A 15,099-nucleotide genomic window follows, 5' to 3' on the forward strand; every position below is an offset into this window, starting at 1 on the left:
CCATCTATCAATCTATCTCTCATCCCCATTCCTATTCCCATCCTACGTAATAGTCCGCCTATCTCTCTATGTGGCATGAATGTTGTTCTTATCTGCACATTTTTCTTTCTCGCCGTGAATTCCTTCCAGGGAAACATCTCTTGCCAAATCAGGGGCTGCAGGACCTTCTGAGGGGAAAAATCTATCCCTTACATGGATATCTAACCCAAACACCACACCAGGAGTTAATAGCAATTTCCCGTCAAAAAATATATTTTTGACCTACACTCAGTATTTACTTACATATTTGGTGAAAGGGTTTTATGGTATTAACCTACTCTTCTCTGACGAGGAAGAAGATAAGATTTTTATTTACCCTAACCATTAACAAAATTGAGAATATGAATAAAGCGACTATCTGATCATTTCGCCATTACGTTATTTAACAGGTTAAAGACATCAAAAAAGACTAAACTCAAGACACAAAATGATTATTAAATATAGAAAATTTAAATGGACTTAACTACGCAAAATACATACTATTTTTATGGAAGAATGCTGTACTTATAGATGCTCTATATATATTAATCATGATTGCTTACATTCTGGTGCTTGTTCAGACTTATTAGCTGTGTTAGCAAAATCATCTTCTTCATCTTCATCAGCATCTTCGTCGTCATCATCATCATCCTCGTCATCATCTTCTTCTTCTTCCTCTTCCTCTTCTTCTGCATATTCGAATTCTAACGCTGCGCCTGTAAACCAATCAATTGCTCTTGGAATCAATTTATCCTTAAGTTGTTCACCTATTAAATAATCCAATCCTAAACGGTCTTCTAAGTTATCCAATTCATCATCATCAGCATCGTATTCATCATTTCCATGATCGTGATCATGATTACATTCTTCACCTTCAGCATGATCATGTTCTGGCATCTTTGGTGGGTCAAAGAAATTGAAAAATGATTCCGTTGGTGTAAGTTTTTCAATGGTACGAACTTGTTTAGTAACTTTATTTCTTTGCTTTCTGGTTTCAACATTCACAGTAACATTGGATTCACTATCTTTCCAATTAATTTCTTGACCTTCTGCATGATCGTATATAAAATCACCTGAATATCCTAATTCATTTTGATAATAATACGTCTTAACCAATTCTTTATCAGTGAAAAATGGGTTCTCTTTACTAAATTTGAAAATTAACTTGAAACCTGGTTTACCTTCAGTCAAATATTCCATGCTGATATCAAGTAAATATTCTAACACAGCTGCATCACGTTCCGTAATCTTATCACTTACATTTGGTAAATTCTCCAATGCTGTCAACCAAAATGATGGTATACCTTTAATATTTTGATTTTCCTTCTTTTCTTCCCCTTCTTCTTCTTCTTCTTCATTTACAAAATCTTCATTTTCTTCTAGGATCATTTCTTTACCTTTAGAAATTTCCTCTTTAGAAGGTTGTTCCACACCAGAGATAATATTAGAACGACGTTCAAACAAAGGTTTATATTTATTCAAATATTTATTTTCCAATTCAAACATTTCAATTTGGAAATCCTTTTCCATTTGAAACAAATCATTTTGTAATTTCTTCAAGGCAAACATTCTTTCCTTCACAACCATTGGTAAATTCTCTACATATCCAGAATCTTGACCTATCAAAGTACCCAATTTATCTTGAATAGATTGTAACAATAATGGTTCATTAGCTAATAGTGATTTCGCGGTAGCTTCAGCTTCTGCATCTTCATCAATAGTCTTTTGATGCTTGACAGGGTTACCGTTCTTCAAATAACTAGTACCAAGGACACTAGCTGGCGTGTTATGTGGAGTTGGTGCATTATCAATTTTCATTGATGATTTTGGATTCGTTTTAATAGGAGCAGACATCTTTCGGTTGTTTCTTTTCTTCTTTCCTATTATCCTTTGCAATTACTTCTTTGGATATTTTGGAATATATATCTTTTCGTAATGCCCTGTTTTCTAAAATTAATCGGCACGTACGTAAGTAAGTTCGTATTTACTTGATATTAGAATATACGTACTAAACAAAGTTATTTACGAGCCAACTCATCATCAATTTTTTGTTTTTTTCACTAATAGCGAGCTCGATATTTCAGCATTATAATATGACTAAGAAAGCACCGCATATAGGTACCGCGGTGGTGTGAAATTTTCACCGGTTTTGAGCTTTTTTAACTAAAAAGAAAAAAAAACTCCCTCAAAGGAAAAAATTCCGAACAGCAGACAGACTGAGCTGGGTGGATGGGTAGACGGACGGGTAACCCACGTGGAGGGGCAGAGGAGAAAAGCAAGAGAAAGCTTTTTCTTCTTTCGTGTGAAAAAAAATTTGAAAAGGAGAACGGCGCTCGCGGTGCCAGAGAGAGAGGGTAATAAAACTACCCGCTAGGCCAATTGAGGGTATTATTAACGACGTTACGTAACATCAATCGTCTTTTGATGGGGAAAAATATAATAGCCGCCCAATATTATTCTATATACGTACGTAAAAAAATCTGTATCCATTGTGGAAACTAGATTTGAATCAGTTTCTTGTTCCATTTGATAAAAACTGCTCATATAATAGAAAAGTTGGAGTATAGTAAGATAAAAGCAACATCCAAGGAACACAATTCAAAGTGAAAGATACCAAGTAGAGGTAATTTTAGGTTAAGATCTCAACTTACAATCAAGATCTTTCCATATTATCTATAGTTAAAAAGCATTTTGCTAAAAATTGTAAACAGATAACCAAACACTCTGTTAAGAGTAAATGGAAACGGAATCTTTGTCATACAGGGACAAAAATATACTGGAAAGTTTTCAGACAATATGTTATCTCCTACAATTTTGGTTATTGAAGGTACTAAGAAATATACCGATGTGACTAAACAATTCAAGTTACATACATTAAAGCTAACAAAAGTTTACAACGAGGCACAAATTATTTTCAGGATACTCTATTGGCTACTTCTATTTTTCATTGAAACTTCTTTACTTTTCGTTTTTGAACTAATTGATGATTCTATTCAATTCATGTTGGTTCTCTTCGTGGGTGCTTAACAGAGACTATTATCACGACTGTATCTCTCTATCTTTACGATCTGCATTACTTTTCTTCCATTACCCCAAATTCTTTTTCAGTGAGGAACCCTTTTTTTTGTTTTGTTTTGTTTTGGCGCGCTGACTAGGCGCGGAGGTTGCGCCGCTTATTTTTCACAAAAGAATGATTATGGAATTCCAACTTGCCGAATTTAACTCCGTTTTTTTTTATTAATTATATCTTGGTTTTTTCATCAATCCCTTAATTACACCTTCAATGTCAACTGGGTATAATCACTTAGCTAAATGTTAATTTGTTTTATCATTTCCCAATTTTGAATTGCATTCAAAAGAAAACTGCATCAGTGGTATAAACTTTTTGTTTGTGTACATGCTAAATCAGTCGTTTTCATCCTTAAAGCTAACCCCTACAGCAAGAACAACAGAAAGATCAAATTTTTACTAAGAAACCCGATGCATTTTAAACTATGACAACCAATAACAACAATAATAATACTAGCAAGTCAAGTACTAGTAAAAATACAGACAAGAGTGGTAGCACAAATGATTCTGAAGGCACTCAAGAAAAACTCAAATATATGCTAGTTTACTTATATAACAGATTCCAATACTATTTCCCATGTGATCGAATATTAACACAAAGAATTATTAAAGCAACGGTAAATACCACAATTGCATTCATATTTTGTCTGATTCCAAAAGTTAGAGCACAACTAGGTACGGAACCTGCCATGTTACCCCTTATCTCTGTCATCGTACAACCTGGAAGAAGAGTAGGTGCTACTTTCAAGGCTGCCATTAATTGTACTACTGGATTAATTTTTGGTTTAGCTTATGCCATATTTGGGAGAGTCCTGGCACATCAATGTATGGGTGATTCATGGAATAAATTAACGGAAGTAGAACAATATTCAATGAATTTTACTAGATATAGATCTGCATTGGGTATTCTCGCCATGTTGGAAACATTTATGCTTTTCTTTCACGGTTGGATGAGGTCAGTAAACCATTTAAATTTTGCAATTGTATTCCCCCTTTTCTTGGTAGTTCATTTTGGATTCATGGCATCTTTAACTGAATCAGCTGGCGTAATTGCAAACACATTCAGTACTCCATTTTACCTTGGCATAGCCATGTCATTATTTTGGACTTTAACTTTATTCCCAGAGTTTGGTAGTAGTTATCTGGGTAATGCCGCAGTTGACACGTTCAATGAATTACACAGAGCAATAGATGATTCAGTTAGTTTTTTCATTTCTTTGGAAAATTCAATCTATACAAAACCTCCAACAACATTGTCAAAATTACTGAAGGCGAAGACTACCATTGAGAAAAAGGTTAACGATTGTGGATTAGTTTTAAAAGAATGTATTTATGAAATCTCATATTCCTACGTACCACCAACCGAATTAAAGCCAATATTAGAAAATTTTCAAAAATTAACTATTCATATCAATGGTTTAGTTAATGCAGGACAATTAGAATTTATTCTCTTAGGGAAACATCAAAATGATATGGGGAATGCAGATACAATCCATAAGGAAATCACATTTGCCAACGCTCAAAAATTATCTGAAATATTAGAAAATTTAAAAATACCGATATATGAATTACATAGATCGATGAGTCAAAACCTTTATATAATGAAATTGCTAATTGCGTATGATTATGATGTGGACTTTAAGAAAGTTAATAAATCAACTGCTTTTCCAGATTTCGTTCAGTATGAAAGAAAAGAGGACTTCCCTAAAAACATCAACTTGCAAGAAAATTATGATTCACTAAAAGACGCAATGAAATTGTTTGACTTAAGTTTCAAAGAGTATATGAAGAAATTTGATACACTAGCTCCAAATGATGAAATTTTCTTACTTTCATCTTTTCTAATGAATTTCAAACAAACAGTAAATTCTTTATTATCCATGATGGAATCAGTAAATGAAATTCATCAATTTAGATTGGAAAAAGAAAATAAAGGTTGGCTTAGAGGCAAGACAATATGGTTCACATTCTTGACGAATTTTAGCTCCATAAAGCAATGGCTTTTCGGATCACTTAATGGTATAACAGAAAATGAAGGTTTAAATGCTAACCTTTACACAAATGATAATGAAATGGTAGCCCGGAGACCAAGTAATGAAGAAGAAGAAGTACTAGAATCTCAGAAACAAAATATTAATCAAACTAGACGTTCTACAGTAGGATTACCTATAGTGAATCCAAACAGACGAATACCGACAAAAGCTAACAATAATACTACTACGAATATTAATAGTAATAAAAATAATGATGAAGATACATTCTTAAGAAAGAATTATACAATAATCGACCTGTTCATGTGGATCGATCATTCTTGCCACAGATATAAAGCTCACTTTAGATTTGGTTTCCAAGTCGCAATTGCATTAATGATGGCTTCCTTCCCCATGTTTATTCCTAAAACTCGTCACTGGTATATAGATTATCGTGGGCCATGGATAGGTTTCGTTTGCATATTATGTGTGGAAACATCAGTAGGGGAAACGTTTTGGGTCTTCTTCTTACGTGCTGTTGGTTGTATACTTGGTGCTGCATGGGGTTACCTTTCATATGTGGCTGGAATCCATCAAACTAATCCATATTTAGAAACTGTAATCACCGTATTTGGTGCTGTCCCAGGGTTTTACTTTCTCATCGGATCCCCCTATTTGAAGGCTGCCATCATCTATATTATTAGTATCTACATTGTTATGATTGCATCCATTATACCGTCTTCTGTTCCAGGCGGCATTTTAGTAAATTTTGCTAAAAGGTGTCTTGCAGTTGGTTACGGTGGTGGTATTGCCCTGATTGTCCAAGTATTTTTCTTTCCAGTTAAAGCTCGTGATGAATTAAATGCAGAGATCGCCTTTACTTGTAAATGCATTGCTGAAATGGAGTTATTATACGCATCTGGATTAGAAGGCGAACCATTGACTACATGCATGACTGATGAAAAATTAAAACAATCATCCAAAGTTTCCTCAAGTGCCAAGGCAGCATTGAATAGGGCTACAGTGTATAATGGGATGACAAGACAAGAACCAAGATTGAAAGGAGAATTTACAGAATTGGAAAATATATTCACGCAAGTAATATTTTTACAGAAGCAAATAATTGAAAGAATGGATAACGTAGCTGTTTTAAGAAATCTTTATGGAAGTGCTATAATTGAAGAACTAAATGATATCGTTTATCCATACAGAAGACATTTTGTGGCTAGTATGGTTTGCCTAATGAGGGCTATCCAGGAAGCCTTCGTCAACAAAACACCATTACCTCAATTTCTTCCAAGTGCCAAAATAACTCATAGAAGGATGATTAATAAAGTACGAATGGTCATTAAAAATCGTTATCGTACAGAACTCTTAGCGTTAAATAACGAAAAATCAAAAAGGAAAGATGAATCTAAAGAGGATAGTGATTATAGTGATTCAGATGATATTTCACCAATGAATTCGGTCGAAGGTTTAACATTAAGAACTAAAGGTTACAACGAAGCCATAAAGATGACTACACAAGAGCATCTTCTAGAGGAGAAATTTTTAAGTTGGAATGCTTCTAGTTCTGCTACAGAAGAAATTGTTGAATATATGGAGGAATTACTAAGATTAACAAAGCTCTTGGTTGGTGTGAATGAATTCAAATATGGATTCCTTTCACGTCCGTTATATGAAGACTGGGCAGCAGAAGCAGTCACTGGATTTGATGCTTTTATTAATGTGACGTCTAGTAATAAAAAAAGTAGTTTATCTCCAAGTCCATTTGGAGATGTAACATCTACAATCTCCGAAGAAGAGGATGGAAGTTTGACATCATCTGCTAGCTCAAATAGGTCTGAAGGGGTCATTCCATACCAACCTCATTTGAATAATACCACAAGAATCAATTTGGCAAGAATCGCATCCAATAAGGTTGGTGATAAACAGAAGTCACTTCCGAAAGATTTTAGAGACAGATCTTTTTCCATTGGATCCATAATGACAACAGGAGGTAGCGAGGTATTGAGCGGACTTTCCAGGAAGAAAACCTTGGGAGAGGCAAATCCAAGTTACTATAATGATGAAGATGAAAGTTCTGATGAAGAAGATTTACCATTAGCTTTAAAGATGATATTTAGTCGGAAATCAAAGGCATATCAAAATGATAATCGTTAATAAAATTATATATATAAATACGTCATATTCTTACTTACAACATGATTTTATAATATTCTCCGTAATTAATGCATTAAGATAAATTCATTAAGGTATTCTATACTTTGTTTGACACACATTCCGCGTAATACTCATAGTTATCAGTCAATTTCAATCACTTCAGGGCTTCTTGGAGACTTTGATTTTGTAGTTGCATGATCCTTGTTCGTTTTCCTCTTTACTGTCTTCCTTAATGACTTACCTTCACCTTTAAAGGTCGCCTTTTCTATAGATTCTCCCTCTTTATCATCCTTCCTGGGAAGAACAATTGGGAACCCAAAGAATAACTGGCCATCAGGAAGATCTAATCTTACTGGCTCACTTTCCAGTGATATTTTTAAGTTTTCAACATCAATACCATTCTTATCAGTATCTTCCTTTATAGGTTTACCAGATATATTCTGTCCCGTTCCAATAAAATTCGTCTTCTGTTTATTCGCATCATCTAATATATTAACATAATTAATTCTCGTAGACATGGAACCTTGGCCCACTGTTGATGGATCGAACTTACGGTTCTCTTTTTGTTTCTTTCGTTCTTCTTCCTCCTTTTGTTGCAAAGCTTTATAATCAGGTTCAACATATCCCACTGGAGGTGCGAAATCAGTTACAAGATCCGTCTCAATGACACAGATACTTCTTGAACTAGATTCTGGTTTAACTTCCAATACTTTTATCCCATAAATCTTATTGTTATAACTAATTTCAATGATATCATCCACTGTTAAAGTAGAGAAATTTCTCAATACGTTTTCTAACACAGCTTTTGGATCCGAAATATCCAAGAAATCAGTAGATTGTGGTTCAATTTTAACGAATTGACCTAAAGGCACATCAGTTGAATCAATTTTCAATAATGAACCTGGTTGCACATTCAAAGTTTGCATCATCCATTGCGGTAAATATACTCTACCTTCTTCCGCAGTAAATTCCAAAACACCACCATGTGTCATTTTACCGCTTTCACTGGCTGTTAATTGAAAAAGCATCGGATATCTAATATTTAACATTGATAATTTGTTCAATGCACTAGGTGGTAGGAAAATCTTACCACCGTAGTTAGCGTCATCTTTCCTTATTCTGTCGTTCATCATAACTATTGGGTAGCATCTGAAATATTCTTCAAAAGTTTGGGGGAGGTTTACGAATCCTCCTGGGCCGCCAAATGATGAAAATCCTGAGAACATTTCTTATTTTTGCTTACTATGGTAGTGCTTAGCTGTCTTGTGAGTAAACTGTTTGGTCACGTCTTTAACTCCTTTCCCACTCCCACCTTTATCTTAAACTAGACCATACATATACAGTTGACCTTATTATATTCTTTTGCTCATTTCTCCCATCAAGCGCTCGGAGGCTTCAAGTTCCGAAATTTAATAAGGAAGGATACCTGGAATATGAAATAAGATCAATCGAGAAACATGGAACCTTCAAATGAATGGTTGGATAGAGAACCCTTTAAATAAAAAACTAGGTTCTGTAACAAGATCCATTTTAATAAGGGTCCAAAGTTAACAATTTTGAGCCATTATATACCGGGAGCCATGATTGCCACTAGTCAGAATGCCGAGAACGAGAGTAATATTGACATTCGCCTAACTGATGACCATGAACATGAAGAAGAATCCTTATACGGTGATGTCGATGATCTTCGATTATTAATTAATGATAGCGATAATGATATGAATGATAATGGAGACGGGTTATTAACTGATGAAGAATCAATGGGGAACGAATCTTTACTAGCTGAATTTTCTGATAATGAAGAGATTTCTGAAGATGATGAACAAAATTTCATGGATGCCATTAGAGAGGCAAATAATTTCAAAGTTAAAAACAAGAATAAGAATGGTAAAAAATCGAAACGAAAAGGGGGTCTTGCTAAGATGTTGAAGGAGAGAGTTCTTGACCCAGAAGTTGCTCAACTTCTATCAGAAGCTAATGAAGCATTTGTTCGTAGTGATTTACAAGTGGCTGAACGACTTTATAATGAAGTTATTAAGAAAGATGCAAGAAACTTTGCTGCTTATGAAACCTTGGGTGAAATTTATCAACTGCAAGGCCGTCTTAATGATTGCTGTAACTCATGGTTTTTAGCCGCCCATATTAACTCCACTGATTGGGAATTTTGGAAAGTGGTTGCCATATTATCTGCAGATTTAGACCACATAAGACAAGCTATTTATTGTTTTTCTAGAGTATGTGCATTAAATCATGAGGAATGGGAAAGTCTTTACCGTAGATCTTTACTTTACAAGAAAATTGGACAAATTGGTAGAGCGCTGGAAGGTTTCCAGAAATTATATAGTCATAACCCATTCAATAGTAATATTCTTCGTGAATTGGCCGTATTATATGTGGATTATGATAGAATTGAAGATGCGATTGATTTGTATATAAAAATATTCGAGGCAAACGTTGCAAGAAGAGAGGCCATAGTAGAAGCTTCAGAAAATGCAATTGAATCCTCTGATGAAGAGGGTGAAGATGAGAAAGTAGATGACAATAGTGACGAAGAGGAGGAAGAAGAAGATGGAGACGAAGATATGGCGTTTTTGAAAGATAATGAAGACATGCAATTATATCCTGGTGTTAATTGGAAAAAGCTTAATTCGAAACATAAATGTTTACCGTTTGACTGGTCATCGTTAAATATCATGACAGAGTTATATTTAAAATTGCCAATAGGTGGATCATCAGGGATTAATACTATCAAGAAATGCGCAAGATGGATTGAACGTCGTGAGAATCAAATCTTTTGGGACGATGTTACTGACGATTCTGAATTTGATGATAGAAGATTTAAAAATGGCCGATTCGATGCCCTACCTCAGATGGAGAAGGACAAAAAATATTTTCTTCCGATTGATATTAGAGTTAGACTTGGTCTCTTAAGATTGGAAAATGAGCACTATCTAGAAGCTATGACACATTTTCAATATCTGTATGATGAGGATTTTGAAGAGATTGCTGATTTATATTTTGAAGTCGCATTGGCGTTAACTAAAATGGAAAAATATCAAGAAGCTATTGATTTTTTCTTACCGCTATTAAATGTGGAAGATTATCAATCAATCGAACTTTATGAACCTTTAGGAAGGTGTTATAAGGAAACAGAACAGTATGCATTAGCAAAGGATTATTATGAAACAGTTGTTGAAATGGATGGAACAAATGTTGAGAATATATTAATGTTAGCTGAAATCACGTACCAATTAGGAAACACAGATATGTTTAAGGAATTATTGGCCCGAGCCAAAGATCTAAGGAAAGAACAAGAAGATGAATATATTGGTTCAATGAATAAACCTATTGAAGAAGTATCTGATGATGGGACGACAAGCAAACCTTTGTTAGAAGATAGTCTATACAGAAAGGCAAGTTATAAGAAGAAGAAGACGCCGCAAGATGCAGAGAGGGAAAGAATCGATAGAGAAAGGAAAATTGTTTCTAAAGTTTTAAAAAAGTATAAGAGATTGGATGCGTTGAATCTTGGACTAGAACAAGAAGATCCAAGTGCAATTACTGCATGGATTGACACGGTGTTTGATTTAGTTGATGTCTTTTCCAGTGTGAAGAACTTCTTCATGAAGAGTCGTTCCAAAAAATTTGTTGGTATCATACGAAGAACTAAAAATTTAAATACTGTCGTCGACTATAAGATCGAAAGATTATCAAAATTATCTGAAGGTGACGTTTTATCAGATGAGTTCCCATTATTGGATGAAAGAGTTATCTTGACCTCCACTACAGAGTTAAGGGGGTTAACTTACGATCAGTGGTTTGAATTGTTTATGAAATTAGCATTGACCATCGCGAGGTATCAAAGTATTGAAGATGCGATAAGTGTAATTGAAACAGCGCAGGATGTGAATGTTTTCAACCAAGATCCAGAAAGAGTGAAGATGATGAAGTTTATCAAACTAGCTATAATTTTACAAGATAAAAATCAAGATGAAGAAACTATCACTGAACATTTAAGAGGTCTATTGAATCAATTCCAATTTAATAGGAAGGTGTTCCAAATATTCTGCTATTGTTTATGTAAGGGAAGAACTTCGCTAAACATCGTTAGTTCTACCGTCCAACAGAAATTCTTTTTAAGACAATTAAAAGCATTTGATAGTTTAAGATACGATACACATGTGAACGGACAAGCATCTATTACCAATACTGCCGTAACGAATCCTGAAAAGAAAAGTTCACTGTACTTGTATTATATTTATGCAGTGTTGTTATATTCCAGTAGAGGGTTTGTTTCATCATTACAATATCTAAGCTGGTTAGAAGATGAAATACCTGATGATCCAATGGTTAACTTATTGATGGGTTTATCTCATTTACATCGTTCTATGCAAAGATTAACAGCTCACAGGCATTTTCAAATATTACATGGGCTAAGATATTTATTCAGATATCATGATATAAGGTCGACGAAATATACAGAATTGGAGAAACAGGAAGCTGATTATAATATTGGGCGAGCCTTTCACTTAATTGGGTTAGTTTCCATTGCTATTACCTACTACGACAAAGTTCTTAACAATTATTCTGAAGAGAAATTAAAGAGACATGCGGCTTATAACTCGATTATTATTTATCAAGAAAGTGGGAATATTGAACTAGCAAACTCTCTAATGAGGGACTATTTAACGATATAATTTTGTTGGTAGGATTTATGGTTAACTAACAGTTTTATTCAAAGAAAAGATCATTCAGTAGAATTTTACACTGTTTAATTTACATTAAGTGTTCCACCACAGCCTATATGTATAGACATTGAATTATTTTTGCATAAACACTAAATGACGGCGTATGATGAGACATGTTGGGACAAAATATACAAGGTGAACTCCTATGGCACTCAGACTTTATTTGATGAAAGCTAGAGCCAAATGTAGCCCAAAAATGTTTTTTTTATGTAGCAATTCCTATATATTGTATTTAATTTTGAAAATGCTCACAGAATTTAGTATTCACAATTGTACTATGTATAATAAATAGTAATGACTTTTTTAGTAGTTTCATTGCCCGTAGTTACGGAACGCCTGTATACAGACACTATAAAATTAAGGAAAATCTCACCCATAATCGTTTCAAAAACTCCATTGGTAACTAACTAGAGACCCCTGAAATATATATTGAGTTATAAACGATATATAGATATTAGTTTGATTTCCTCAACCTTTCAACTTTAACAATTCTTGGATGCTTTTCAGGTCATTACCTATACATTTTCTTTCCCAATCTACCCAAAGGGAAACCTTCGGGTTCCATCTTCCTTCTCTGGCACATTTTTGTAGATTAGAACCAAATACTGGATCAAAAGATTCTAATTTCATTATTCGATGTAGATTTGGGATTTGTGTATTCATGATGATCGGATTGATCTTATACGTATATTTCAATTGATCCAATGTAGGGAACGTGGAAACTAACTCTAGGTTGAAGTTATTAGATGTTTCTCCTTTCAAAAACTGGAGGATTGTGGAGCATGATTTATTTAGCTCGAAATTGTCACAAAACAGTGAGATTGTTCTTGGACTTTTTTGTAAACTTTTGAACAGAGACATATATAGAGATCTGACAATGATATATTATATATTTTTGAGCAGTTCAATTGTTTCAATGATGTAGAGTATGGAACAAGTGTTAAGAATCAATCTTCAACTGAAACATATCAAATGGAATGTATCGAATTGTGGAGGTCTCCAAAGAGGTGCATCGTTTGATACCTCGAGATGTTATAATTGGTCCCCTAAAACCAGACCTAAGCGGCCACAAATTAGGACAATGCATAAATGTTCAAAGTAGGGCTGGCTAGGGTTTAAATGTCTAGCTTCCTGAAATTTGACAACGCTGCGCTGCCAGTCGGCCCGTTCCTCTGGTTTTCCAAAAGATTATGTAGTTTCAATATGAAATTGGAAAGAGCTCACCCTAGAGAAAAAATAATATGACGACAAGATGGAGAGAAAGGTGAAACTAAACAAGTATTCAATTCATAGAAAGGAAGTTGCAGATAGTTAAACAACTCCACTCAAAGAATTACGTACCTTCAAGAGAAGTAACATGTCTGCATCCGCTGTTTCTCAGGAGGTCAAAGAACCGCAACAACAGCAGCAGCAACAACAACAATCGAAGCAACAATCCAAACAGTCCAAGAAAGCTCATAAGAAACTTTCAGAGGGAGAAGCAGATTTATATCTAGACCAATACAATTTTACCACTACTGCAGCTATAGTGAGCTCTGTTGATCGTAAAATCTTTGTCCTTTTACGTGATGGTAGACTATTATTCGGTGTCTTAAGAACATTTGATCAATATGCAAATTTGATACTACAACATTGTGTGGAAAGAATATATTTAAGCGAGGAAAATAAATATGCGGAACAAGAGTTGGGTATTTTTATGATTCGTGGTGAAAACGTAGTTATGTTGGGTGAAGTGGATATAGATAAAGAAGATCAACCATTGGAATTAATGGAACGTATATCATTTAAGGATGCTTCTAAGATTAAGAAGAACAATGACGAGAAGAAATTCAAATCAGAAACTAAGAAGGGTAAAGAATATGCTCGTTTCGGTCTAATTTATGATTTCCATAAATCGGATCTTTATTAAAGGAAATTTGGGCGCTCTCCGAATGTTTGTAGGTTTATAAACGAAAGAAAGATAAAAATATAATGTAACATAAAGAAAATGAATTATTTTTTTCACAATTCAAATGTGTCTATAAAAAACCCAGATCATATTCTGTGATACGACCCCGGAGTTGTTATTATTCATTTCAGAATAAGTAGACTATACGCCAGTTTAGGTAAATTAGATAGGTAACGCGTTATAATAAGGGTTGTTGTTGTAATTTATACTACATAAATGGTAAGTTGGTGACTGCTACTAGTCTTGATACAGATATAGATTCGTAACTTACAACTGTGAAGCATCACTTGACTAAAGGCACTTCCTTCTTTATTCAATAGTACTTATGGTAGTGTTCGATAGGTAATTGACTGATTTTAGTGACAAATTTCTGAACTATTACCGGGTAACCCTCATATTTTGCACAGTATGCAAATTTTTTATTCAATAACGTCATTTAGAAGTATTGCAAGAACAGATGAGACGTTTTAATACTTCATAATTGAACAGGAATTGATTACCGTCACTGTGTAATTGAATAACTAGGACAATAAAGAATTATCATCCAATGACTGTTTTTAAAGCTCATACTCCAAAGAAGGCTAGAATTGCTGCTGATGAAGACTTAGAAAAAGATATTTTAAGATTTTTGATCGGTTCCGGAATCTCATACACTACTCGTCCAGAATTATTAACTGATCTTACGACAGAAACCAATGAAATTCAAGATGTCTTTGGTCATGATTTTGAAAGTAAACAATATGGGTTCTTGAACATCAAGACTGTTAAAAAAAATTTCAAAATCAAAACATACGTCCTGGAAGGTGAAGAGAGCGATGTTACTGTCCTTTCTGAAGCTGATTTGACTCAATATGAAGTCTTTTGTGAATATGGTCAAGATGGTGCTAAGATGTCTATAGGTGAAGATGCTGAATTAGTAATTCCTCTAACGATTGTCGGTCCATATAGATTCATGGAAGTTACCGTGGAAGATCAAGATGGATTAGGTAAGTTCAAAGATATTGATTTCCCATCAAAGATTCAAAGAGAATCTCAAAGAATGTATACCCTGCTTCTTAAGAAAACTGTCGATGAATTGAAAGCAGGTGGTCAAAAACAATGAGGGTTGTTTTTTTGCATGATAGTAAAAAACCCATATAATAATGTAGATATTGTGAATTCTATAATAATCTTTTCATTTACT

At 34.2% G+C, this 15,099-nt stretch overlaps 7 protein-coding genes across 7 annotated transcripts; 4 read left to right on the forward strand and 3 right to left on the reverse strand.

Annotated features, from left to right (window-relative positions):
- Positions 1-567: 567 nt before the first annotated feature.
- NAP1 (histone chaperone NAP1) lies at positions 568-1,872 on the reverse strand (the record flags this gene model as incomplete). The annotated part of the gene is made up of 1 exon (XM_003668757.1): positions 568-1,872. One exon carries the CDS (start codon positions 1,870-1,872, stop codon positions 568-570), a length of 1,305 nt encoding a protein of 434 aa, XP_003668805.1.
- Positions 1,873-3,512: 1,640 nt separating this feature from the next.
- NDAI0B05300 (uncharacterized protein) lies at positions 3,513-7,220 on the forward strand (the record flags this gene model as incomplete). Its single annotated transcript, XM_003668758.1, has 1 exon — positions 3,513-7,220. One exon carries the CDS (start codon positions 3,513-3,515, stop codon positions 7,218-7,220), a length of 3,708 nt encoding a protein of 1,235 aa, XP_003668806.1.
- Positions 7,221-7,360: 140 nt separating this feature from the next.
- UFD1 (polyubiquitin-binding protein UFD1) lies at positions 7,361-8,446 on the reverse strand (the record flags this gene model as incomplete). The annotated part of the gene is made up of 1 exon (XM_003668759.1): positions 7,361-8,446. The coding sequence occupies one exon, from the start codon at positions 8,444-8,446 to the stop codon at positions 7,361-7,363; it is 1,086 nt and encodes a 361-aa protein (XP_003668807.1).
- Positions 8,447-8,800: 354 nt separating this feature from the next.
- On the forward strand, positions 8,801-11,917 carry TFC4 (transcription factor TFIIIC subunit TFC4; the record flags this gene model as incomplete). Its single annotated transcript, XM_003668760.1, has 1 exon — positions 8,801-11,917. The coding sequence occupies one exon, from the start codon at positions 8,801-8,803 to the stop codon at positions 11,915-11,917; it is 3,117 nt and encodes a 1,038-aa protein (XP_003668808.1).
- A 519-nt stretch (positions 11,918-12,436) lies between these two features.
- On the reverse strand, positions 12,437-12,829 carry FMP46 (putative redox protein; the record flags this gene model as incomplete). Its single annotated transcript, XM_003668761.1, has 1 exon — positions 12,437-12,829. The coding sequence occupies one exon, from the start codon at positions 12,827-12,829 to the stop codon at positions 12,437-12,439; it is 393 nt and encodes a 130-aa protein (XP_003668809.1).
- A 496-nt stretch (positions 12,830-13,325) lies between these two features.
- On the forward strand, positions 13,326-13,877 carry LSM1 (Lsm1p; the record flags this gene model as incomplete). Its single annotated transcript, XM_003668762.1, has 1 exon — positions 13,326-13,877. One exon carries the CDS (start codon positions 13,326-13,328, stop codon positions 13,875-13,877), a length of 552 nt encoding a protein of 183 aa, XP_003668810.1.
- Positions 13,878-14,463: 586 nt separating this feature from the next.
- Positions 14,464-15,018, forward strand: NDAI0B05350 (uncharacterized protein; the record flags this gene model as incomplete). The annotated part of the gene is made up of 1 exon (XM_003668763.1): positions 14,464-15,018. One exon carries the CDS (start codon positions 14,464-14,466, stop codon positions 15,016-15,018), a length of 555 nt encoding a protein of 184 aa, XP_003668811.1.
- Between the last annotated feature and the right edge of the window lie 81 nt (positions 15,019-15,099).

Source organism: Naumovozyma dairenensis, chromosome 2, assembly GCF_000227115.2.
Source record: "Naumovozyma dairenensis CBS 421 chromosome 2, complete genome".
NCBI lineage: Eukaryota > Fungi > Ascomycota > Saccharomycetes > Saccharomycetales > Saccharomycetaceae > Naumovozyma > Naumovozyma dairenensis.